The sequence below is a fragment of the Salvelinus namaycush genome, chromosome 4, assembly GCF_016432855.1.
Source record: "Salvelinus namaycush isolate Seneca chromosome 4, SaNama_1.0, whole genome shotgun sequence".
NCBI lineage: Eukaryota > Metazoa > Chordata > Actinopteri > Salmoniformes > Salmonidae > Salvelinus > Salvelinus namaycush.
Genome location: NC_052310.1, coordinates 37,579,036 through 37,605,929, shown reverse-complemented (window position 1 = coordinate 37,605,929; position 26,894 = coordinate 37,579,036). Strand labels below are relative to the sequence as shown.

Here is a 26,894-nt window from a genome sequence, read left to right as displayed (position 1 = left end):
ACTGAAACTTCTATGCTCCTCTGTGATAGGTTTATGGTCCATGCTTACGTTAGGAACGAACCCAGCATCTATCTTCTTCTCGTAGACAGCGTCCCAGTTGATGTCAGAGAGGTAGGGAGCCGTCTGCATGTGAGACAGGCTGGAGAAACGATGCTCTGGGTTCACAGTCAGCAGCTGGGAGGCGCGCGCGCACACACACACACACGCACACAATTATATCTAATTTAGACCCATTAAAGATTCAAAAGAATATAATCTCTACAGAGAGATACACGTCATTCCTTCCTAAATTCCCCTCAGGGATTAATACAGTTGTATTGAAGGTGAAAACCTTATGACTGTAGACAAAACAAGTCGAATGCTAAAATCAGATCCAATAACCTAGGTGGTGTCACCATTAGGGGGCACTCTTAAGTCAGCCACAGTCGTACAGTACAAGGATCAGGTCCCTTATGAATCCAAAATAAAGATGTTATCCTGAATAGCATAGATGGAATCAGAGAAGGATTGAGATCATTGTCAGGGGAGAAACTAAATACATGTGACTTGTATCAATATTGTTGTATCTACAATGGAGGAAAACAGCTGTTTGACTTCACCGTGGTACAGCTTAACATACACCTAGGAGAAATTATTTGGGGGGGATGTGGTCCGTTGTCATGGCAACAGTCTCTCTCCCAACTCTCCCACTCCCGAAATTCCGACGGCGAGTCATTTCTCCCAGAGGGCTGGTTAAGGCTGTCTCGGTGGAGTTCAGACATGGTAATAGATCAGCAGCCGAGCGGAAGAGACCGATGCCATCGCTCTGGAGTCTCCACTTTGGCTCTGAATGGAGCAGACACGCACAGAGTAGAGAGTAGTCCCTCACTCTTCTGTCTCCCTGCCACTCCATCAGTCTCTCCTCCCTGACCTTATCTCTCTCAATCTCTCCCGTTCTTACCCTCTGGCCTCAGGCCCTTCTCCCTCCATCCACGTTCACCTCCACTACTGCTGCGAGCCCCCCCACCCGCAATTATGATTAGCCTCCCACTGTCTTCTGACCACTGCCTCGACTCTCTACTCCATTGTACACTCTCCCCCGACAACTCTCCACACAGCAGCCCATCTCTCCACTTCTGGTCCATCTTCCCTCTTCCACTCCTCTCTTCTTCCCTGCCCTCTCCTCTCTTCTTCCTTCCTCTCCTCTCCTCTGCTGTCCACTTTCCTCTCCTCTCCTCTCCTCTGCTGTCCACTTTCCTCTGCTGTCCACTTTTCCCCCTCCCCTCCCCTTTCCACTCACCTTCCTCATGAGATGGACCAGGTCCTTGGGCCAGGCGGTGTTGTACTGCACACTGACAGTACTAAAGAGCTGCATTAAAGACTCCACTGAGTTACTGGCATGGATTTCATAGGGTCTCTGACAGAGGGAGAAAGAGAGAGAGGGTATGAGGGAGAGGGAGGGAAAATAGAGAGATTAAGGTGGTATGAGAGAAAGGCAGGGAAAGAGAGAGAGTGAGAGTGAGAGATGGAAAGAGATGAGTATCAACCACATACAGTAAGCGTCAGTTGTCATAACTCAAGAACAGCTCCACTGCCCATAATGCCTTTCCTTACCCATCCACGCAGCACCTCGAAGACCGTCACGCCTAGTGACCACCAGTCCACCTCAAAGGCATAACCCGTGCCCCCACTCACAAAGGACTGGAAGATCTCTGGTGCTGAAGGGAATACAACACGGACAGGTTCAGACAGCTAGGCTACACCCAGTCAAGACCATAGCTTACTGATGGATATTTACACAGTATGTTAATGATAAAGCTTCCGGGTCCCAGATCTGTCTTGTCATAGTTGTGGCAATGACCATAGGAGTTGGCAAGACGCCACAAACAGATCTGGGACCAGGCCAGTGATATGGGTTTCCAAGGGTTGAAGGAATAACAGTCTTACCCATGTAGGGCTTGGTTCCAGCTAAGGCAGTGGCCCTCTCTCCATCCTTGATTATTGTAGCAACATTGAAGTCTGTCAGGTGGGCGTGGCCTGTGAAGATATCGTGCTTATGGTGCATTCATAACATCTCGTTTTATTGGTTAGTGGGAAACATGTCTACCATCTCTGAGCTCCGACTTCTCCCATATGCTGAACTCTCACATCGCATTTTAAGGAAATTACCTCGCCAACAGCATTTTCGGCAGTTAAATGGAACAATAAAACATTATTTATAAAAACAATCTATTAATATGGGTTTTGAACACTAGAATTGGTTATTAGTAGTATTTTCCAATTTTCCCACTTGTCATGAATGCAGCATCAGAACCAAACTACTTATATTTAACACTACATCCATAAAATTCAAAAAACATGTTTATTTCTCCAACAAAACTAGCCAAAATAAACTTCAAGCTACAGTATCTAACTCTGACTAACTTACTGTAACGAAAAATAAAACAAATAGCTTAATGAAAACATGATTCAGTGTGTCAACAAGACTTGTGTGCCGGAGTCTGGTCTAGTGGTAGCACTGCCAAATCCAGACCACATATAACCGCTAGCGACGGGGTTATGAATCCTGCCACGGCCCCTACTAATGTGAAAAATCTGTTGATGTGCCCTTGAGCAAGGCACTTAACACTCATTTTCTCCAGGGGTGCCAAAATACTATGGCTGACTCTGTAAAATAACACATTTCACTGCACCTATCTGGTGTACGTGACAATAAAACATATACAGTGCCTTGCAAAAGCATTCCTTGTATTTCTTCACATTGTGTTGTGTTACAAAGTGGGATTAAAATGTATTTAATTGTCCTTTTTTGTCAACAATCTACACAAAATACTCTAATGTCAAAGTGCAAGAAAAAAACGTAATAACTAAAATAGCTGTTGCATAAGTACTCAAACCCCTGAGTCAACACGTTAGAAACACATTTGGCATTGGTTACAGCTGTGAGTCTTCTTGGATAAGTCTATAAGAGTTTTGCACATGTGGATTGCGCAATATTTGCCAATTATTCTTTTCAAAATTCTTCAAGCTCTGTCAAGATGTTGGGGATCATGACTAGAGAGTCTTGCCATAGATTTTCAAGCAGATTTAAGTCAAAATTCTAACTTGGCCACTCAGGAACATTCACGGTCTTCTTGGTAAACAACTCCAGTGTAGATTTGGCCTTGTGATGTAGGTTATTTTCCTGCTGAAAGGTGAATTCCTCTCCCAGTCTCTGGTGTAAAGCAGACTGAAGGAGTTTTTTCTCTAGGATTTTGCCTGTGCATAGCTCCATCCCGTTTATTTTTATTCTGAAATAGTTAAGCCCCCTCAAGCATTTTAGCAGTCGGCCTACAAGTATTTTTGCAATAGAAATATAAATCGCTATAACATGCTGACCACACCGCTCGCGCACTGGAAAATAAATGTACACATACATGTTATTCAATCATTGCGCCAACGAGCGTCTGCGTTGCCAAGTGCTAAAATAGAAGTCAGTTCTATTTGTGACACTAAACGCAGTGCAAGTCCTGCCTCTCCCATCTCCTCATTGGTTATACCCACATGGGTGATTGAAAGACGAACTGAGTACGTCGGTTGTCATGGTAATACTAAGAAAGTTTAGATGCCAATCGCCATATAAAGTCCAAAGAAGAAAAGGTCTGGAAGGAGGACAGATGACTAGAAACGATTCGGTTGACCGTTTTATGTGTGGATTAATTGTTGGAGTAGAGGACCTTGTGCATTTCAGGTAAAAGAACAACTCAATGTTTATATCCCAGGACATATTAGCTAGCAACAGCAAGCTAGCTAAATAGGACAAATGAGATTGCAACCGCAAGCTAGCTAGCTAAATTGCTATAAATGTTTAATGCTTTTCAACCTGTCCCCAAAATAATAGAATGTTTAGCTGTTTTAAAATCCCTGAGCGGTTTACTTCCTCTCTGGCAACTGAGTTAGGAAGGACACCTGTATCTTTGCAGTGACTGGATGTATTAATACACCATCCAACATGTAACTAATACCATGCTCAAAGGGATATTCACTGTCTGCTTTGTCTTTATGTTTAACCATCTACCAATAGGTGCCCTTCTTTGCGAAGCATTGGAAAGCCTCCCTGCTTTTTGTGGTTGAATCTGTGAAAGTGCTCGACTCAGGGACCTTACAGATGTGTGGGGTACAGAGATGAGGAAGTCATTCAAAATCATGTTGAACCCTATTACTGCACAGCGTGAGTAAATGCAACTTGTTATGCGTCTTGCCATAACAAAGGGGTTGAATACTTATTGAATCAAGACATTTCAGCTTTTCATTTTTAGTTAATTTGTAAAAATGTCTTAAAACACAATTCCACATTGACATATGGGGTATTGTGCGTAGGCCACGAACACAAAATCTCAATTTAAATGTAAATTCAGGCACAACAACAAAATGTGGAAAAAGTCAAGGGGTGTGAATACTTTCTGAACGCACTGTAGTATGTTACATGAAGGTAAAACATGTACACAGGTCTGTCTGTGACATGTCGCGAACATGTAATGAGTACAGGACAAAAGTCATCTCTAAGAGGAGGCCTGCTCACCTTGCTCGTCCAACAAGATGTTGTCTGGTTTGATATCCCTGTGAGAGAAAGAGGGAGAGAAACACACATACATCAGTGTCTAAGAACATGGAACTATTTATAGTCAATATAAAACGTGTGTCACAGAATGTGCGTTTCTAAGTGCGCACGTGCATCTGCTTGCACGTGTGTGGAACAGAATGTGTATCGGCGTGTTGAGGCTTGTAGGTGTGTGTGTGTGTGTGTCTTGACGTATTTTATTCTATGCTTACATCATGTGGCTGTGTATTACATATGCAAATGCGTGCCATGTGTGTATGTGTTGCGATGTATCGATCCCTACAACACTACATTGGACATGGATGAGCGGGAACATGGCGATTTCCAATCCAATCCCTTCGAGACACTTGCAGGTTTTCTCCACACATGCTTATTACATGGGGCACCCATGCAGTGGAGACCCAACACAAACAACAACACCTTGGTGTTTACCCACCAGCGCGGCCCACAGCCAATTAGCAAAGCCCACACCACTTTTTAAATTATGCAGCCTGTCACGCAAGTGTGACTAATACATTTAGTCCACATAGAGAGTCTCATACACTACACTAACATGATATATCAAGACCATATCAGGATATATCAAGTCTTTTTTTAACTGGTGTATTCCTCAAGAGGTTTAATGGGGCTCCCGAGTGGCGCAGCGGTTTAAGGCACTGCATCTCAGTGCAAGAGGCTGAATCACATCTGAACATTCGAACAGTCCCTGGTTTGAATCTAGGCTGAATCACATCCGGCCGTGATTGGGAGTCCCATAGGGCGGCGCACAATTGGCCCAGCGTCGTCCGGGTTTGGCCGGGGAAGGCCGTCATTGTAAATAAGAATGTGTTCTTAACTGACTTGCCTAGTTAAGTAAAAAATTAAGAAAAATGGAACTGTAATCACAAGCCCAAGCCATTTAGCCCACAGAGTCCTCGTCTCATACACTACACTACTATAAAATGCATGTGCACTAAGGCTATGCTATACCAAGAGGTAAGTCTATATTGCTAACTGATGTATTTCTCAAGCGATTCAAATGGAAATGTATGGGAAGAACTCCAATATGAAAGCCCCGATATCGCAAAACCAGCTCATTCTGGTTTTGGGATAAGGAAGTAACATTCCTGTTAGCGCCGAGGCTATTCTATACCAAAAAGTACATCTCTATTGCTAACTGGTGGATTTCTCAAGAGGTTTCATGGAAATGCATTCTATTCATGCCCTATAGCCTATACAGAGCATTGCTCATTGAACACAATTTTTATTTTACGTGACTAGCAATGCAGTCAAACGTGTTTTCCCAAGCATGGAAACTCCAGCAGCAGACGACTGACAAGTGTGAGGTGGATATCCACCTCAAAGCCCTGCACTTTAGAAGTGGGAAGTTAACAATTTTTTTTCACTGTTTTAGTTTGTCTCCGGTGCAGAAGAAGAAGAAAAGAGGGGGAATGTTCTGGCGTTCTTTGGGGACTTCTTCGCTTGGACAAATTTTTCATTCCTCGGGCATCATGGCAGCAGCAGACTGTTGCTAGGAGACACTTCTTCCCCCAGTTGGTGCAAAAAAAAAAAAAAATCATAGTATTTTCCTTTCACAAACCCACAGCGTGAAACCAAATTGTAGAGCAGGAGATGGCCACAGATACCTAGGGATTGGACTTGGCCTCCTCCAGCAGACACAATTGTGTCAGTCAGAACAGTTGATGCCAGGATGAGATAAAAACAGAGAGACTTGGTAAAACTCACTGAATCTTTTTTTAACTGACTTCATTGGTATTTAGATAATCAAGAAGGCTTGGGCGATATACCGTATATCGCGGTATTTCGAAATACCGACGGTATGACATTTTTTGGGGGGTCCCCCGCCTCGCAGGGGCTGCGGGGGTGCAAGCTACGCCACTGATTATAGCTATAAGAAATCTAGTATAACTATAAGAAATCTAAGATGTGTCAAATAAATTATATCCAGCTCAGGGCTCCAGCTAGGTTTACTAACTTGCTAGCTAGATGTCAAGATCAAGCTTCTTGGTTACAGCAGAGACATTCAATCCCCTCCTGGATCAAGATCCCTGTTGCCTAAATTGTTTTGTGCATAAAAAAAATCAATACATATATATTTTAAATAGCACCCCTTGTGTGCACTTCCGGTAATACCGTATACCCCGGTATGGTACAGAAACGGTACGACAATCTGGATACCGCCAACCCTATCGCGAAGCACATTGATCAAGTTCACGCGGTGAAAATGTTTCTAATTAACTGCTGAGTTTAAAGAAAGGACAAGTGTGTGATGATCTAGTTGGATCGACATCATTGTGTGTATGTGTGCGCTCAACGGCACAAACGCACACACGCACTCGCCTTCTCACCAGTATGCGAGCACCCACACAGTTCTTTGCACTTTCGAGGAGCGATTTGCTGAAAACGAGCTTCGGAATAAAGGTTAAAACATCTTGAGGCCATCGGTGAGTGGAGTTTAGGGTCTACAGGGACCCAGACACTTTTCATTTACAGCACTGACACTTTTCACTGCACTCGGCAATTTCAACAAAAACTCACGACTGCAAGTCATCCCACGCTGAAGAAGATTGATGGTTACAGCAACATAGATACCGGAGCTTTGTTTAGATATGCAAAGAAGCAAAAATGAAAGGAGAATGCCCAGGTGATTATAGAGACAATTCTGTTCAGCAAAACAGACTGCTGGACGCACATAGCCTATAGGCTACTAAACCCATTTAAGTTTCAAAATCCAATGGAGAGAACTCAGCTCCTTAAAAAGCATACAAAAGAACTAAATCACTGTCCAGTGATATACTAGTCAATTAAAAGCTGTGGCTCTTCCTCCGACGAGCCCACATATTGAAAGGCTACATCATCAGACCAAGAGTGGCGGTTCTCAAGTACTGCAGTGAGGTGAGCGTGTAGCCGGTGTCAGAGCCCGGGACAGTGAAAAGAGTGATGCAGGACTACCCGCTCTGCCCCGGGGACACACAAGACAGATGAGAAAAGGATGATGATGCATCATTACACCCCCTAACGCAACCCATTCATCTCCCTCTGGACATGCAGGCGATGAGATGTCGGGTCTCTGGAGCAGGGCGTGGGAGAGAGAAGGCCAGGAGTCCCAGGAGTGGCACCCAGGAGAGGCATAACCAGGGAGGTAAGACGAACAGCTAAAAGCAGACGGTGGCCAGCTGTGTGTTAGCAATCACCTGCTGGGTGTTTTGGAGAAACGGTGTCATTATTCTAGCCCATACCTGTGGATGACGTGCCTATATGTAGCCCGGTGCAGTAGATGTTGTGTCTATGGATGTTGCCCATACCTGTGGATGATGTGCTGGCTCTGCAGGTAGTCCAGTGCCAGGGTCATCTCACACAGGTAGAGTTTGACAGCGTCCTCGTTGAAATGGACGTTCTGTTGGAGGTGGTAGCGCAGGTCCCCTCCCAGCAGCAGATCCACCACCATGAACATGTCCTCCTCGTCCTGGAACGAGTACCTGGGACACAAGGCGGAGGTCAGAGGGCTCAGTCAACATCCTGTTAGGGCCAGGATACAGACAAACAAGGACACGCACACGGGAACAAGACACACAGGCGCAAAACATGCTGACCACATGCCTCCTGGTGAACCCTGCATCTACCAACCGCAAAAACACACAACAGTAAAACCGTAGCATATCTCACACAAGACACTCACTATGTATGTGTGGAACTGAGTTTGCGTGTGCGTCGATCAGGGCTCTCCAACTCTGTCCCTGGAGAGCTACCGTCCTGTAGGTTTTCATTCTAACCCTAATCTAGCGCACCTATATTCTAATAATTAGCTGGTTGATAAACTGAAATCAGGTTAGTTACAAGTGGGGTTGGATCGAAAACCTACAGGAGAGCAGCTCTCCAGGAACAGGGTTAGAGAGCCCCGGCCTATAGCCTATTATGTGTTAACGTACGCAGGAGTTGGTGTGAGTGCGTACTCACATGTAAGCTCAAAACAAGCACAGTGGGAGCGATAACTTTGAGAGTGATCGCTATCTTAAACGAGCTGACGTTTGTCGGAGCGCGTGAATGCAGGAGAGTGATTGCCAAATTAAGGCGAGAACAGAGCCAGCCTTTGATTGATGTCTCTTAATTGAAAACGGCTGATGGACGGCTAAAGATCGTTGTCAATCAGGCTTACTAATCAAGCACATCACATTAAAACGCGCCCCAGAAAATAATCTGGGCGGGATTTGGGACACTCTACTACACCCCCTCTCCACAGGTGTCGACTAAAACACCAAGCGCTAGCGGCACACTGGAAACCCAAACCACACAGTACGTAAACACAACATGTCAGAAACCCACAATCATCTCACAGTAGTCACAACAGAGAGAGAGCAAGAGAGAGAGAGCGAGAGAGATAGAGAGAGCGAGAAGGCTTTCCGGAGGCGCTCAAGCCGAGAGATAGCGGGAGATTTCTTTATTTTCCCATTAAAGCCTGGTAGATTATTGCAGCATTATTATATATTTTTCATCTTGGCAGATTTCCTCATCCTAGCTCTATATCACCAGGCTTAACCCCACACACTCAGGGGGCATTTTGATTGGCCCTCTCCAGGCGCAATTTCTTGCTCTCTATATCCGAGAAAATGGAGCACCGTGTTTCAGAGCGAGTGAAAATCAACCTATCCTCTCCGAGACACCGGTTTTGCAACGCCGAACGCTGTTCACAACGATATCAAGCCCTGACGTCAAAAGGAACACGCCGATCAACTGATAAAATGGTCCGATTTTGAAAAAGATTACTGCCTCACATATTCCCCATAAAATAAAAATGATTGACAGGGATTTCCCATTTCTGTCAGAGGGATTGGTCGAGAAGAAGTTCTGAGAAGGAGGGATTGGGAGGGATCCATGCTAAACACAATATTGGACTTATGTGATCAGCATTGTATAAGGTTATTATTGTAAGGCAGTGAAATCATCTATAGCCTAGGGCAGTGCTTCCCAAACTCGGTCCTGGGGACCCCGAGGGTTGCACGTTTTGGTTTTTGCCCTAGCGCTACACAGCTGATTCAAATAATCAACTCATCATTAATCTTCGATGATTTGAATCAGCTGTGTAGTGCTCGGGCAAAAACAAAAACGTGCTCCCGTTGGGATCCCCAGGACCGAGTTCGGGAAACACTGACCTAGGGGTAAAATACAGTCTCTTGCAGTCAAAAAAATGCATGACATTAAAGAATGTCCACCAAAGCGCCCATCTTCCTTCAGATCAAGAGAAAAACGGTGCAGGATCTAACGGTGGACATCCCGGTGACGTGTTCCGACAGCTTGGTCTGATGACTGGAGATCTTCTAACACACCTAACCTCCACTCCAAAACACACACAGCATCACACAGATGGCCAGGCTGAGATCGGTTGAGACGGAGTTTGCTGTCCACAAGTCCCTAGTTATTGTCACCTTCTTATCACCTCCTTGTCATGCCCTGATCCCGAGCAGCATGCAGCTGATGGTGAAGAGAATGCCCTCTGTGGCATCCAGTGTGATAGCAGTGGTATTAGGGCCCGTTTCCTGAGCCCCCCGTGGCTGAGATTAGAGCAGTTTCCACATCCCCTTCAGGTAAACTGTCAGACGTGGAGCTGACATCTGAGCCGTATTTAAGCTCGGATAGTGACAGCGTTGTCACATTCAGATTTAACACCAAGGACAGGGAGCGACAGACAGTGAGAGAGAAGAAGAGAGCGAGAGAGAGAGAGCGCGAGAGAGAGAGAGAACATTCCGGATGAATGCTTTACCAAATACAGCATGTGTCTCACTAGACACGTTAGGGGAATTCAAAATCAAAGCACACAAGCACCCTGTAAAAATGTCTGTAAAAATCGTTCAAGGAGAGGCCAAGGCAGCAGCTAAGACAAATGGATGAGATGAAAGCAAGTTAGTGAAAGAGGAGAACTGTAATGTGTGTGACCAGACACAAACGGAGTTCTCCAAACATCTCCTTTTATCTCTTCTCTCATTGACAATATTACAGAAGTTAAAGTTCTGAAGAAAAAAAAAGGACTATAAAGAGAAAGCTGTAAGAGGAAACAGCTTGAGAATGGACTTGTCATGGGTCAAATATGACCAAGACAGTTGATTGGGGACCTGGCTAAGGTCTGAGCCTTGGGAGAATTTTGGCAGGGCCAAGGAGAAGACGGGCCATGTGGAACAGTCAGGACAGGCCTGGACTGACTGGGACAGCAGAGTACAGAGGAAGGTTACCATGCTGGAAAGAGTCTGAGAAACAGGCTGAAATAATCAGGCCATGATGACAAATGAGCCGAGGGAAGCGTAGGGAGAAGGAGAGAGAGAGAGAGAGAGAGAGAGAGCGAGGGAGGAGAAAGCCATGGAGGGGAGAGAGGGTGAAAGAGAGATGGGGTGAGATGGGGTAGAGAGAGTAAGAGAGAGAGTAAGAGAAAAAAAAAAGAGACACGGGGCTCTGAATGTGGTCTGCTTTGTGACTGTGGCCTAGATAGTCTTGTGATAGAGACAGCGTGGCTCAGGCTGGTCAAGGGGCTGGATCACAAGACACATCCGGCTCCTTTGAGGATCCCTCTAACAATGCAATGAATGAGTGAGCGCTGCCTCTCGCTCTGCGGTCCCTAGCCTAGTCCCCCCCCCCCCATTCCCCTCAGCACACCCCTCTCCCCACCTCCACTGGCCTTATTTCACAAGGTGCACTTCGAACGTCCTACAGGACCGTAAAACGGTAAGGTGGCTCTGGAAAGTTACAATTGCAGAGAAAAGAACATCACTTTAATGGCGAGGTTGCTTTGGAAAGTTACAGAGTCCTGTGACGCTCTGTATCTAATGCAGACTGCTGTATAAATGCGTTTGTAACAGCAGGAGAAGAAAGCGAATAGGACTTAGCCCCTGAGGAAATATACTTCAGTTAATTTTATGGATGTCAACAGAACCTAAGCTTCCACCCAGGGCTTGTTATGCCTATTGTGTTTGGGGGTAAAGCCCTAACTTGTCTCACCGTCTCCCAGAGCATTGTTCTCTTCTGCCAAGGAATCAATATTCTTAATGGACACGGAGGAGGACAGGGTGTGTGCATCTATTCTCACCAGTGACTTCTCTCTCTCGCTCAGTCTCTCACTCTCTCTGATGGACAGGATGGACGGACAGCGGAGGAAGAACGCCGCTCCGCGGATCCCACTGATGACTCACCCTCTGCGATGCCTTTAAAACCCCTCTTTAAAAGGGTCTCCAAAGCCTCCGCTCACAGACGACAAATATCCCACAGTGCTCCGCTCTGACACATTAACTCCCTCTCGCATCACTTTCTTCTTCGCTTGGTTCAGCCTCCACTGCCTCCGTCCACATCCCAGGGGAATCTGGCCAACGGTGTTTGAGAGTAGATTTGTTTCAATGTAATGCTTAAGGCAAAACCTTGTCCCGGTAATGATTTACACTGGAAAGTGCACAGGATCAATTCCGCTGCATACACTTAATGCATGTAATACTGTACGTCCGGGTATGGAAAAATGACCTCGGCGATTTAGAAATACAAATTGATCGGGGGATGAGACGTAGACCGCGTCTACACCCGTGTCGTGATGGCTTGGGTGATTTGGGTGGATTTCTTGAATGCTGCAGATGATACTAACATTTGTTTTTCTCTCAAGGTGGCTAATCCATTTGAATACATATATATCCCACTCCTACACATTATATGGCATCTATCTGCAGCAAGTGAACGGTCAAGGCAATTAGCGCACGCAGCAAACTTGACAGTCCTCCAGGCTTTTTAAAGCAGTCTTGTTCTAGTGATGTGGATTCGGTGCCCAGGTTCCCTCTAATGAATTATCTCTGAAGCAATGGATGGAGCTTTTTTTTTCAAAAGAAAACCAACAGAATTCACAACATCATAATGAAAGCAAACCTAGGCTTCAAAATGGTGTGTGTGTGAGATAGAGAGAAGGAAGCAAATCCAAAGCTTCGTAGATGGTGAAACTCTGTTTTGACAAACTAAACAAAGCCCAAATCCCTTCTTAACACCTTTTACCCCCACCTCTCCACTCCCCCCCCCCCCCCCCCCCCCCCCCTCTCCTCTCTCGCCTTCGTTGCGATTTCAAGAATCGTTACTTTACGGGATGGCCGTTTCTCTCAAGCCTCCGCTCTCCCCCTCTCTTTCTGGCGTTGTATCTCGGAAACAACTCCGACTAATCTTAATCAAAGCTGGCGTTCTCATGAGTGGCACCCTCTGATGTTTACCTTGGGGAATATAGGCACTGCAGTTCCCAGAAACCCTGGTTGGCCATCAATAATGGAACACCTCGTTGGGCAAACCCCTACAGCCAGAGCACATAACGCAGTACACAGTGCATGCCCAAGGACACGGCCAATGTTCTGCAAGTCAGCAAAGACTTACGATGTGCAGCAGCGTACCCACGGACAGTACTAATTAAACTCCTGACCCTTACACTGTAAAGAGGGTCGTAAAGTATCACCAAATATTGTGATGACATCCATATTAGGAACTCCTCATCACCTGATTGATTGAAAGTAAGAACAAGTTAATGAAGGAGACGGTTTCCTGTTTTAGACAGGAAAAATAAACAGTGAATTCCTTTACGTCTCTGTGCCGAGCTCCTCTTTCTCTGGTTTGAGGAGAGAAAGTCAGAGCCTGTTCTCATTCGATGTTTCACTGAGTAAGCGCGATAGGCTCAGCAGGACATGAGATGTCAACTTCAGACAACCCAAGGAGGAACCCAATAGGAAGGCCAAATCAACCCAAAAAAAGGAGCCTGGTCAGTGAGAGCCTTCATCTGCAGGAAGAATACACAAATGAGGCTAGTGTGATTGATACACTCTGTACAAAGTTATTTCAGAAACTCCGCCGTTCGTTCTCTGGTGGCTTGGCAGGGGACCAGGCTGGCCAGTATTACGGTACCGACAGCTGCTCAGGTTTGGGGTCCGTGGGTTTCAAAAAGCAAATCAACTTTGGAAAAAACACTGTATCGGTTGTTCCCGAGTCGACAGACAGGATCAGCTGTGGCCTGTCAGGCAGGCCGTCTCCATGTGGGTTGTGCCAGATTTCTACCTTTGTTTTGCTAAATCTGAACAGTTTGATGGGGACGGTTGAGGATGTGCCTTCCTATCACCCCCCCCCCCCCCCCCCCCGCCCCGCCCCATGCATTGATGTTCTTTGTAATGCAGATTTGACAGCCTGTGTATGTTTTTAGGAGAGGAGATCAAAACAATGGATAAATTATCCAAACAATATATTCACAAGCAAAGGGATACATAATTTTTCAAACTTTTTATGAACCGTCCATAGCGTATACCGGCTGAGAGTGATGGAACCAATTCCGTGCCACTCTGGCATGACTTGTTGTTGTTGTTTTGTTCCAGTGTCATTTGAGACGGGCTGACCACTTACCCAGTTTCCCTCTGAAGTTGACTTGAATCGCAGGAAGATGAGGTGGGATCTAAGGAGCACTATAATTCCTGCCTGCTCATAACGCTGCTGTGTCTTTGTCACTAAATGGGGCTTTTGATGTGCCATAGATGCACAGATACAGAGCTGAGCAGAGCCAATCAGAGAAAAGCAGGGAAACTAGAACAAGGATAGGGCTGTACACTCCTTGAGGGAATTATATACAAAAAAAAACACACACAGAGGCCCTACTACTACTACCACCACCTCATTAAAAAGCCCTCTGTGTATTTTAGTTTGGAAGCTTCTCTCTGAGACAAAAAAAAACTTTAATCATCGCCAACTTCGGATAAAAACTAACATGCATACAAGACTTAGACTAATAAGCTGCAGTGTGTGCGGGTGTACTTTTGTCTTGGTGCTCGGTGATAACGGGTGTGCATGAAATGATCGACGCTCCCTGTATCAATTACTCAGAGGATATTACCGCCGTGTGCAATATCATTCTACCAATTAAACAGGAGCAAAGTGCTTTGGTGTAATATGCTGTAAGCACTGTGCTAGCCTCCCAATTACATTTAGAATATGTGCTGCGGAGACACGGAGATAGTTGAATAACGAAGCTGGTCCCCGACGTCACCCAGATATCATACTCCTGAGGGGAAAGTATTGGGTCAACTTACTTTACATTACAGCAATTAAGAAATGTGTGGTGCAATGGGCTCATGGATCTGGATGAAAATCATCTGGTCAAATCTCATGTTCCCTATATAGTGCACTACTTTTGACCAGAGCCTTATCACCACTTTCTTATCAAAAGGCTCTGGTCGAAAGTAGTGCACTATAAATAGGGTGTCATTTGAGACACAGAGACCACAACTGTTGTTTCCCTTCAATTTAACATTCTCATCTCATTGTCCAATTGAGGGTTAAAACATGCATCCACCCCCAACAGAGAATCCACACACACACACACACACACACACACACACACACACACACACACACACACACACACACACACACACACACACACAGCCAGCCAGCCAGCCAGCCAGCCAGCCAGCCAGCCAGCCAGCCAGCCAGCCAGCCAGCCAGCCAGCCAGCCAGCCAGCCAGCCGAGGCATGCAGAATGAACAAACAGTTTAGAGAGTGAAAAAAACACAGGATAGTCACCAGAGGTTTACTAAAAAAACATGTTCAATTTCCTGTAGAATCTCTAGCTCTCTAAAGACGTTTCGGACCTCGTCTCTCTCTATGCACTGCTGTTTGTTCATGTACTTCATGGCGTACATCTTCTCTGTGTCCCTCTTCTGCACGATGCACACCTGCAGGGGAGACAAGGACAGAAGAACAGAGAGTGAGCTACCAACTAACTTAGGACTGGAACCAGACTCACATAAAGCAAGTAGGCACAGACACGCACATACACACATTAGTATGCAATGATATCCAGTACACCCTGGCATGAGACAATGCATTGTCATAATGGCTGATATTACTGCCCTCCATTAGAATATTTCCAGTGTGGAAAACAAGCCACAAACAGTCTCCGACCTCATCATGTTGTGCTCATTAAAACTAGACGTTCCGTGGACAAAGTGGAGAAAAGTAAATGTGAAATGTCAAGATCAGGACAGGGGGTATGGGAGGGAAGCCTCATTACTGTAACATCCAGTCATTAGGAATTTGTATTTCTTTTATTTAACCTTTATTTAACTAGGCAAGTCAGTTAAGAACAAATTCTTATTTACAATGACGGCCTACCAAAAGGCAAAAGGCCTCCTGCGGGGACGGGGGCCTGGGATTACATTTTTTAAATAAAAATACAACATAAATATAGGACAAAACACGCATCCCAACGAGACAAAACAACACTACATAAAGAGAGACCTAAGACAACAACATAGCAAGGCAGCAACACATGACCACACAGCATGGTAGCAACACAACATGACAACAACATGGTAGCAACACAACATGGTAGCAGCACAAAACATGGTACAAACATTACTGGGCACAGTCAACAGCACAAAGGTCAAGAAGGTAGAGACAACAATACACCACACAAAGCAGCCACAACTGTCAGTAAGAGTGTCCATGATTGAGTCTTTGAATGAAGAGATTGAGATAAAACTGTCCAGTTTGAGTGTTTGTTGCAGCTTGTTCCAGTCGCTAGCTGCAGTGAACTGAAAAGAGGAGCGACCCAGGGATGTGTGCGCTTTGGGGACCTTCAACAGAATGTGACTGGCAGAACGGGTGTTGTATGTGGAGGATGAGGGCTGTAATAGATATCTCAGATAGGAAGGAGTGAGGAAGGAGTGAGGCCTAAGAGGGTTTTATAAATAAGCATCAACCAGTGGGTCTTGCGACAGGTATACCGAGATTACCAGTTTACAGAGGAGTATAGAGTGCAGTGATGTGTCCTATAAGGAGCATTGGTGGCAAATCTGGTGGCTGAATGGTAAAGAACATCTAGCCACTCGAGAGCACCCTTACCTGCCGATCTATAAATTATGTATCCGTAATCTAGCATGGGTAGGATGGTCATCTGAATGAGGGTTAGTTTGGCAGCTGGGATGAAAGAGGAGCGATTACGATAGAGGAAACCAAATCTAGATTTAACTTTAGCCTGCAGCTTTGATATGTGCTGAGAGAAGGACAGTGCACCGTCTAGCCATACTCCCAAGTACTTGTATGAGGCGAGTACCTCAAGCTCTAAACCCTCAGAGGTAGTAATAACACCTATGGGAAGAGGGGAATTCTTCTTACCAAACCACATGACCTTTATTTTGGAGGTGTTCAGAACAAGGTTAAGGGTAGAGAACGCTTGTTGGACACTAAGAAAGCTTTGTTGTAGAGCATTTAACACAAAATCCAGGAAGGGGCCAGCTGAGTATAATACTGTATCATCTGCATATAAATGGATGAGAGAGCTTCCTACTGCCTGAGCTATGTTGTTGATGTAAATTGAGAAGAGCGTGGGGCCTAGGATTAAGCCTTGGGGTACTCCCTTGGTTACAGGCAGTGGCTGAGACAGCAGATTTTCTTTATACACTGCACTCTGAGAGAGGTAGTTAGCAAACCAGCCCAAAGACCCCTCAGCGACACCAATACTCCTTAGCCGGCCCACAAGAAAGGAATGGTCTACCGTATCAAAAGCTTTGGCCAAGTCAATAAAAATAGCAGCACAATATTGCTTAGAATCAAGGGCAATGGTGACACCATTGAGGACCTTTAAGGTTGCAGTAAAACATCCATAACCTGAGCGAAAACCAGATTGCATAACCGAGAGAATACTATAGACATCAAGAAAGCCAGTCAGTTGATTATTGACAAGTTTTTCCGACACTTGATAAACAGGGCAAAATAGAAATAGGCCTATAACAGTTAGGATCAGCTTGATCTCCCCCTTTAAATAAAGGACAAACTATCTCCCAGAAAGGAGAGACAGGTTAAAAAAGGTTGGAGATGATATGGGCCGCAACCTTAAAGAAGAAAGGGTCTAAACCATCTGACCCAGATGTTTTCTAAGGAGCTCCTTTAGTACCTCGGACTCAGTGACTGCCTGCAGGGAGAAACTTTGTAGCGGGGCAGGGGAAAAAGAGGGAGAAGCATCGGGCATAGTCGCATTAGAAGGGTTGGGAGATGAGGAAATGTTGGACGGGCAAGGAGGTATGGCTGAGTCAAATAGGAATCCTGACTTAATGAAGTGGTGATTAAAGAGCTCAGCTATGTGCTTCTTGTCAGTAACAACCACATCAACAACATTAAATCATGCAGCGCCTTATGTCAAGATCGCAGATTTTAGAGAAACCACAAATGTCGGTACATATATGTGTCTTATATCGGCTGAAAGCTTAAATTCTTGTTAATATAACTGCACTGTCCAATTTACAGTAGCTATTACTGCGGAAAAATGCCATGCTATTGTTTGAGAGCTCCCAACAACAAAACACTTTTTTCACCGCGATAGGTGAAATTTCTGAAGGTTGAAATGTGTACTTAAATCAGAGCAAGATTTCAGAATGTATCATCCAAAGGGTCCCAGAGATAAGATAGTGTCGTTTTGTTAGATAAAATCCTTTTTCATATCCTAAAAAGGTCCATATAGCATGCACAATCTATTTTGTATTTCCACTCGTTCAATTTGCAAATTAAGGAATCTGTGAAAATCTCACCTTTAACGTTGTTTCAACGGGTCAAATCACGTTCGTATGTATTCCTAAGAGATCCTAGAACGTAACAAGACTTCACTATATCATTAGGGGTGTAGTATATCCTATAGGACACCATATTTGGTCAGAGAGCGACGTATTCATGGCACTCCGATGACGCGGGAAGTCTTCACTTGAATGACTATCTTTGTCAAATAAGCACCAATCAGGGTCAAACAAAGCTAGATAGATAGCCAATGAGCTGGGATTTACGAGATTGTCTGTCGCAAAATGTAGGTGCTAACCTTTTGCGACAGCTTGCCTTTTCCTTTTGGACAAAAATTATAAGAATATTCAGAGTTATGAAAACTGGTTGTTTTGCAAATATTGAACTTATAATATGGCTACTAATACTGGAAAAGCTAAATCAAAGTCCAAGTATACAGATTTGACGATATTCTTACAGAAAAATGTAATATGAATGCAACGGTCTCCTTCACGATTTGCCCATATGTACCTGGGTGACTTCAGACTAAATGTCCTGTAGCTCGCTCATACTTCAAGTTATCTGTCTGAAACTTTGCACATATACTGCTGCCATATTGTGGACAGCATTGGAATTACAACCAGAGTAATGGCTGAAACTGGGACCTTTCTCTTGCATTTCAAAGATGGTGGTAGAACAAAAAAAAACGTTTTTTTTCCTTTGTATTTTTACCAGATCTATTGTGTTACATTTTCCTACATTCAATTCACATTTCCACAAACTTCAAAGTGTTTCCTTTCAAATGGTGCCAAGAATATGCATATCCTTGCTTCAGGGCCTGAGTTACAGGCAGTTAGATTTGTTATGTTAGGGGGCTATCCCTTAATGAAGTGGTGATTAAAGAGCTCAGCCATGTGCTTCTTGTCAGTAACAACCACATCATCAACATTAAGGGACATGGACAGCTGTGAGGAGGAGGGATTATTCTCCAGGTCTTTAACTGTTTTCCAGAACTTCTTGGAGTTAGACCCACAGAGAGAGAACTGCTCCTTAAAGTAACTAACCTTGGCTGTCCGAATAGCCTGAGTGCACTTATTTCTCATTTGTCTGAACGATAGCCAGTCAGCTTGAGTATGCGTGTGCCGAGCCTTTCGCCAAATGCAATTCTTGAGGTGGAGTAACTCTGCAAGATCACGGTTGAACCAGAGGCTGAACCTGTTTTTAATTCTCATTTTCTTTTTGGGGGCGTGTATGTTAACAATACCACTGAAAATATAAAAAAAGAAGGTCCAAGCGTCTTCGACAAAGGGGATCAAGCTGATTCTACACCCTTTTACAGAGGCCGGTTCATGAAGGAAGGGTTGCTCATTAAAGTTTTTTAGCAAGCGTCTGCAAAACAGTTATCACTAAGGTCATTACAGAAAACACCAGACACCAGGAAGCGATGCCCTCAGCTACTGTTGCGCAAACTGTCTGCTGCAGAAAATAAACAATGATTTGGGAAGAAAAAACTCACTTCTACAAATAAGTACGCATCTCCAATGAAGAACATAGAAAATCAACTGTACCCAGTAAAAGATTGAAGTAATCAATTGTGATATTAACACACTGTTTACACCTATCCCACTCCCAAGTTGAGTGATAAAACAATTCATGCAAGTTTGGAACAAGTTCACATAGCTTTGTTCAAACCCATTGAACAGCTGGAATGACAAAGTACCAGGATGACACAGCCCACCCCAACTGTCACGTCTCAGGTAGTATCAAGTTACCGCGGTGCCGGAGGCAGAGTGACGTGGCTGAGCACGCACACACAGATCAGTAAAAACGGAACATCCACGTGCTGCTCCCAGCTATCTAACTGAATTGTCCACAACAGCCCAGGTATCCTCGTTACAACAGTTGGTTGGTTTACAGCATTAGAGGATGGTATGACAGGAGGAAATCTATTACTCTCCAAAACGCAATCTAATTGCCTGCCCCCCTTCCTCTCCCTCTAGCTGGAGCACAAATAAGAACTGCTCTACCATCTTGCTCTCCGTCCCTCTCTTCGTTCCTACTCAGGTTTTTCCTCTCCGTCAGTCTTTGTCATAGGCTCATTACAGTACCGCATGAAGTCATACCATTTCCCTCCTCCTTATGGATCTGTGTTGAGTTGTAAGGAGAGAGGATGTGGGAAGAGGCATCAGGTAGATGACAGAGGACATGTTTGTGGTGGAAGAGGAGAAGCTTGCTGAGTAAAACCAGGCTCCTTCATAAAATGGACAGATCAGGGGGTGAAAGTCGTTTTCGTAATGATGTTCTTGAAGAGTTTCTTGCCCCCTCGTGGTGACACCGCGGCTCACGGCCCTCCATATTTCCTCCTTCCTCCCTTGTTGCCCTAGCCTACACACAGACCCAATTTCCTCAGCCTCATTTCATAGAGGCCAGGCAGTCATCTGCACTGCACGAGGGGATGGGCGATGAAGGGAAATAAATGAAACACTGCAATTGCTAACCAAACGGCTAAAGCTTTTACCGCTTGTCCTTCTAAGGCTGTTAGCTTTTCTTATGACTCCCCTTGTTGCTGTAAAGCATGGAGCGCTGGTGACAGCCTGTGATTTCAGCCCCAGAGCAAAGCGGTCTTTCACACTCTGAGGCCAGTTACACTAAACTGTCTATTGCACCGAGAAGCCAACGACCTATCAGACCTATCAAACCTGCTGTCAAATACCAAATCTCTGGCCCCTCATTTCAGTTCAGACACATTTGTATGACTGAACAAATCACATTTTATTTGTTTATTTTATGTGCCGAATACAACAGGTGTAGGCTTTAACGTGAAATGCTTACTTACGAGCCCTTTCCCTACGATGCAGAGTTAAAAAATAAGAATGAAGCTATATACAGGGAGTACCAGTACCATATCAATGTGCAGGGGTACGAGGTACTTGAGGTAGATATGTGCATATACACAGAGTATAGATAATACTAAGACTAAAAAAGGAACAGAGTAGCAGCAGCATATACTGTAGGATGAGTGTGAAAGTGTGTGTGTGTGTGTGTGTGTGTGGCGTCAATATGCTTGTATGTGTATCTGCGTATGTAGTGTATGTATGTGTGTCAGTTTCTGTGAGAGTGTCAGTATAGTATGTGTGAGTATATGTGTGTGGGTAGAGGCTTGTGAGTGTGCATAGGGTCAGTGCAAAATAGGGTCAATGCAGATAGTCCGGGTAACCATTTGATTAACTATATAGCGGTCTAATGGCTTGGGGATATAAACTTCCTTGGAGACTGTTGGTCCGAGATCTGATGCTCCGGTGCCGGATGGAGCAGAAAGAACAGTCTATGGCTTGGGTGGCTGAAGTCTTTGGCAATTTTTCTGGCCTTCCTCTGATGCCGCCTGATAGAGGTCCTGGATGGCAGGGAGCTTGGCCCCAGTGATGTACTGGGCCGTCCGCACCACCCTCTGTAGCGCGTTTGCGGTCAACGAAGGTGCAGTTACCATACCAAGCGTCGATGTAGCCAGTCAAGGTGCTCTCAATGGTGTCATGTCCTCTTCACAACTGTGCGGGTGTGTGTGGACCATGTTAAGTCCTTAGTGAAGGGAACTTGAAGCTCCCGACCCGCTCCACTACAGCCAGAAAGAAAATGTATTAAGAGTTTATTCATTTATTCATAGAGAATATTAGCGATTCAGTAGATCAAAGACCAATTATGTATAGGTATAGACAATTGGAATCAAACTGAGCTGAAGGTCTGAATCTGAAATTTTCCATAACTATTAGCTTATGAATATAGGGTACAGTATATACACACCATCTAAAATTCTAATCATTGGAGATGGCGAGGACAGATAGATTAGCATGGTGGTCCTAGACTAGGACTGTAGCACTGACTGTCAGAGCGATGGCTTCTGGGTCTGAGCCTTTCTCAGGGTAATAGACGCCAAAGTGAGCCTAATTAATTCCGATGCGTTTTCTCTAAAATGCTAATGGGAGGCACAGTCCAAAGCATTATGGTCCCGCTGGCTATATTTCACTGTTAAATATTCATTATGAACCCCTACTATTCAGGCTAACTTCAGAGTTAATAAATAGGCACAGTAAAAGGTCAACCTTTTTTGAAACGGGGAGTATTTACTTTGGGGTCAGCCCTGAGGATGGTGCCAAACCGCTCGGCAGGCTGTCGACTGGGGCATGCGGTGTGACTTGGTGAAGCGGCGGCTAATAAACTGGCACAATCACAGGAACAGACTGTGTGTACAGTTTGCTTCCAGTTTCGTTGGCAGGAGCGGCGCTGTGGACAGCGTTGCCTGGAGGTGAAGCACCCTACGTAGTGACAACGTTAGCTGAATGGTTGTAATCTCTGGCCACCAGCTGCACAGCACACCTGCTTATCTTGCCTCTAACGAGGCCTTTCAAAGAGGGACTACCCATCCATTGGTCAGGTTGGATATTGATTTCCTCCCTGCACAGCCTTGCAGAGAGGGAAGTGTGCAGCAGCCGTTTGATGTGGAAAGAGTCTAAGGAAGGGAGGATGGAGGCTGGAGATGAAAAACACCTGTCCTAAAAAGAGATACACACCTCAATGAAATGCTCAATCCCTGGAAGGGATCAAACTAAAAACTTCAATTGTTTTGAACATTATAGTTTGTCTCTTTTTTCCCCCTCCCTTTCCCCCACAATTCTTATTTAATCAGTGTTCTGTGACCAGAAAGCAGATAGCAATAATGAGCAAACTCAAATTAAATCACATTTAATTTGTCACATAAGTAAACAAAAGATGTAGACTAACAGTGAAATGCTTACTTCCCATTAATGCTGAGTAAAAAAAAACTGAAATAGAAAAATAAATCGAGGAATAAATACACAAAGAGTAATTTGGAAAGAGTAATTTGGAAAGTATTCAGACCCCTTGACGTTATCCACATTTTGTTATATCACAGCCTCCTTCTAAAATGTATTAAAATAAATTTCTCCTCATCAATCTACACAGAATACCATATAACAACAAAATGAAAACAGGTTTAGAAATGTTTGCAAATGTATTAAAAATAAACAGAAATACCTTATTTACATAAGTATTCAGACCTTTTGCTATGAGACTCAAAATAGAGCTCAGGTGCATCTTGTTTCCATTGATCATCCTTGAGATATTTCAACAACTTGATTAGAGTCAACCTGTGGTAAATTAAATCTATTGGACATGATTTTAAAAAGGCACATACCTGTCTATATAAGGTCCCACAGTTGACAGTGACTGGGAGACTAGTCAGGAAAGAGGGAATGATGAACGGAGCAAAGTACAGACAGATCCTTGATGAAAACCTGCTCCAGAGACCTCAGGACCTCAGACTAGGGGGAAGGTTCACCTTCCAGCAGGACAATGCCCCTAAGCACACAGCCAAAACAACGCAGGAGTGGCTTCGGGTCAAGTCTCAAGAATGTCCTTGAGTGGCCCAGTCAGAGCCTGGACTTGAACCCAATCGAACATCTCTGGAGAGACCTGAAAATAGCTGTGCAGCAACACTCCCCATCCAACCTGACAGAGCTTGAGAAAATCTGCAGAGAAGTATGGGAGAAACTCCCCAAATACAGGTGTGCCAAGCGTGTAGCGTCATACCCAAGAAGACTTGAGGCTGTAATGCTAATGTAATCGAACATCTCTGGAAAGATGGCTGCCAAAGGTGCTTCAACAAAGTACAAAGAGTAAAGGGTCTAAATACTTATGTAAATGTGATTTTTCAGTTTTGTATTTTTAATACATTTAGGGGTATTGATTGTGCTTGTTTCCACCCCCCACCAGGTGTCTCCCATCTCCCCGCAGTATCCCCTGTGTATTTATATCTGTGTTCTCTGTTTGTCTGTTGCCAGTTCGTTTTGTTCGTCAAGCCAACAAGCATTTTTCCCCCTTGCGCTTGTCTCTCTATAGTTCCTGTTTTCTAGTTTTCCAGGTTTTGACCATTCTGCCTGCCTTGACCCTGAGCCTGCCGTTCTGCACCTTGCCACACCACACTGATTATTGACCCCTGCCTGCTCTGACCCTGAGACTGCCTGCCATTCTGGACCTTTTCGAACACTGTCTGGATTACTGACCTCTGCCTGCCCCTGACCTGTCGTTTTGCCTGCCCCCTGTACTAGTAATAAACTTTTGTTACTTCGACACTGTCTGCATCTGGGTGTTACCTGAAACGTGATCCTTTTAGTATAAGGCTGTAATGTAACAAAACGTAGAAAAAGTCATAGGGTCTTAAATACCTTCCAAATGCACTGCATATCGACCACCAATATCTGATATCTTGTTTTATGACCATCTAAATGCCATGCTTAAAGAATGTGATCATAAGAAGGAGATAATCGTCATGGTCGATTTCAATATAAACTGGGAAAACAAAACTTGCAGAAAAAAAGAAAAAAGAAACTCAGATCACAGACCATTTCAACCTCACTAAAATAATACAAGGACCAACCAGAGTAACAGACGTCCCAGACTGAAATGTATCTGGTGTTCACTAACAGATGTGATCGAATAACTAAGTCCATTACCGCTTCCCTTCTCAAGCCGTTGGGTACTGGTCCCCTGGCTGATCCCATCCCCCACGACACCCCTCCCCTGGACAGTAATGGGAGACCCGTCTATAGCGTCAGATTCCTCCTGGACTCCCAGTGTCATGGGGGTCGGCTCCAGCAACGGGTGGACTGATGATGGGGCGCAGGTGTGAGTAATAACGGTTGCCAGGTGTGCATAATGATTGGTTGCCAGGACCGGTGGTTAGTACACCGGTGACGCTGAGCGGGGAGAGCGGGAGTATACGTGACACCGGCACATTTACATGGATGTTGCCTTATTGTAATATTGGTGTTGATTAATGTGCATTGACCCCTATAAATAAATAGAGACAAAAAAAGGGCATCATAACGTTAAGTTATTTATCCATATACTCCTTAGAACTTTGAGTAGGCCTATGCTTAATGAGGAGACTCACCAGCAAATACAAAACAACGATTGTGGACTTGTCAGGAGTCGAAATGGGAGCATCCATTTAAGTAATCGCAAAGCATTCGCTAGTTGTTGCTAGCGCAATCATCTCCTCCATTATCTAGCCTAATCCCACACCCCATCCCTCTGACTCGAAATACCCGGTCCTTGTCAGGGTATTTGGAATCTCTCTGCAATTCTAATGGAGTATAAATTCTTAATTGGACCTGAAAATGTGACAGATACAGTCCATGACTGACAAGGCAAAGAGAATCTTCTACAGACGGGAGACGGTGCCAAGTGCACGCCGCAAAATAAATAATAGGGATTTATCCGACAACAAAATAGAGCCTGTCACTCAAAAACGGCGGCAAAGATTTTATACAGCCTATTGGCATGAATAAATACATACCAAACCCCAAATGATTCATCATGTCCAAAACCAGTCATTTTTATTCAAGGAAGGAAATGGTTTTCGTAGAATAGTGTCTTGTACTGTGTATCAAAAGAATACATCAGAAACACGTTGAGTTTTCAAAATAGCAAAAGCCCATGTACAGTAAGTCATACTGTAGGTGTCAGTTATTTACCCATCTCTGCATTCCTAACTTAATTATGATTATGATCAAGATATATATATTTTTTTTAATTTAAACTTTAAAATCGGCACATAGAACTATTGGAGCATGCGACCAAAACAAGAAAGGCATCCAGTCTGTTGAGAGATGCACACGGCGGCTTCAGGTTTAATAGTCAAAACAATTTAAAGATGACCAGCTCTTCAAATACCTGTTTTATGGACCAGTGAATATTTTAAATCCAACAATTGAGCTTTGTGCTGCCACATTTATGAGCTTTCTCAGAGGAGAGATAGTAAAAAAAAAAGACAGCTCCGAATGGATAAGCCTCCAAATTGGTCAACATGGGAAACGAAGCAGAAACCATTTCCGCCCTTATCAAATCAAATGTTATTTGTCACATGCGCCGAATACAACAGGTGTAGACCTTACCGTGAAATGCTTACTTACAAGCCTTTAACCAACAATGCTGTTTTAAGAAAAATACTCCCCCAAAATAAATAAATAAAAGTAACATATAATTAAAGAGCAGCAGTAAAATAACAATAGCGAGGATATATACAGGTACAGAGTCAATGTGCAGTGGGACCGGTTAGTTGAGGTAATTGAGGTACTATGTACATGTAGGTAGAGTTATTAAAGTGACTATGCATAGAAAATAAGCGGGTAGCAGCAGCGTAGAAGAGGGGGGGGGGGGCAATGCAAATAGTCCGGGTAGCCATTTGATTAGCTGTTCAGGACTCTTATGGCTTGGGGGTAAAAGACCTAGACTTGGCGCTCCGGTACCGCTTGCCGTGCAGTAGCAGAGAGAACAGTCTATGACTAGGGTGGCTGGAGTCTTTGATCATTTTTAGGGCCTTCCTCTGACACCGCCTGGTATAGAGGGCCTGAATGGCAGGAAGCTTGGCCCCAGTGATGTACTGGGCCGTACGCACTACCCTATATAGTGCCTTGCGGTCAGAGGCTGAGCAGTTGCCATACCAGGCAGTGATGCAACCCGCCAGGATGCTCTCGATGGTGCAGCTGTAGAACCTTTTGAGGATCTGAGGACCCATGCCAAATCTTTTCAGTCTCCTGAGGGGGAATAGGTTTTGTCGTTCCCTCTTCATGACACCAAGGAACTTGAAACTCGCAACCTGCTCCACTACAGCCCCGTCGATGGTCCTCCTTTTCCTGTAGTCCACAATAATCTCCTTTGTCTTGATCACGTTGAGGGAGAGGTTGTTGTCCTGGCACCACACGACCAG

At 44.6% G+C, this 26,894-nt stretch overlaps 1 protein-coding gene across 1 annotated transcript in view; it reads right to left on the bottom strand.

Moving 5' to 3' along the window:
• Positions 1 to 26,894, bottom strand: part of LOC120045599 (serine/threonine-protein kinase 32C-like) — a 54,473-nt gene that overhangs the window by 5,631 nt on the left and 21,948 nt on the right. Inside the window, exons 2-8 of the mRNA XM_038990499.1 lie at positions 15,143 to 15,294; positions 7,885 to 8,058; positions 4,541 to 4,578; positions 1,927 to 2,016; positions 1,594 to 1,697; positions 1,280 to 1,396; positions 49 to 174 (exon numbers count right to left, since the gene is read on the bottom strand). Of these exons, the coding sequence (XP_038846427.1) occupies positions 49 to 174; positions 1,280 to 1,396; positions 1,594 to 1,697; positions 1,927 to 2,016; positions 4,541 to 4,578; positions 7,885 to 8,058; positions 15,143 to 15,261 (768 nt within the window). The 5' untranslated portion in view covers positions 15,262 to 15,294. The remainder of the gene's footprint in view (positions 1 to 48; positions 175 to 1,279; positions 1,397 to 1,593; positions 1,698 to 1,926; positions 2,017 to 4,540; positions 4,579 to 7,884; positions 8,059 to 15,142; positions 15,295 to 26,894) is intronic.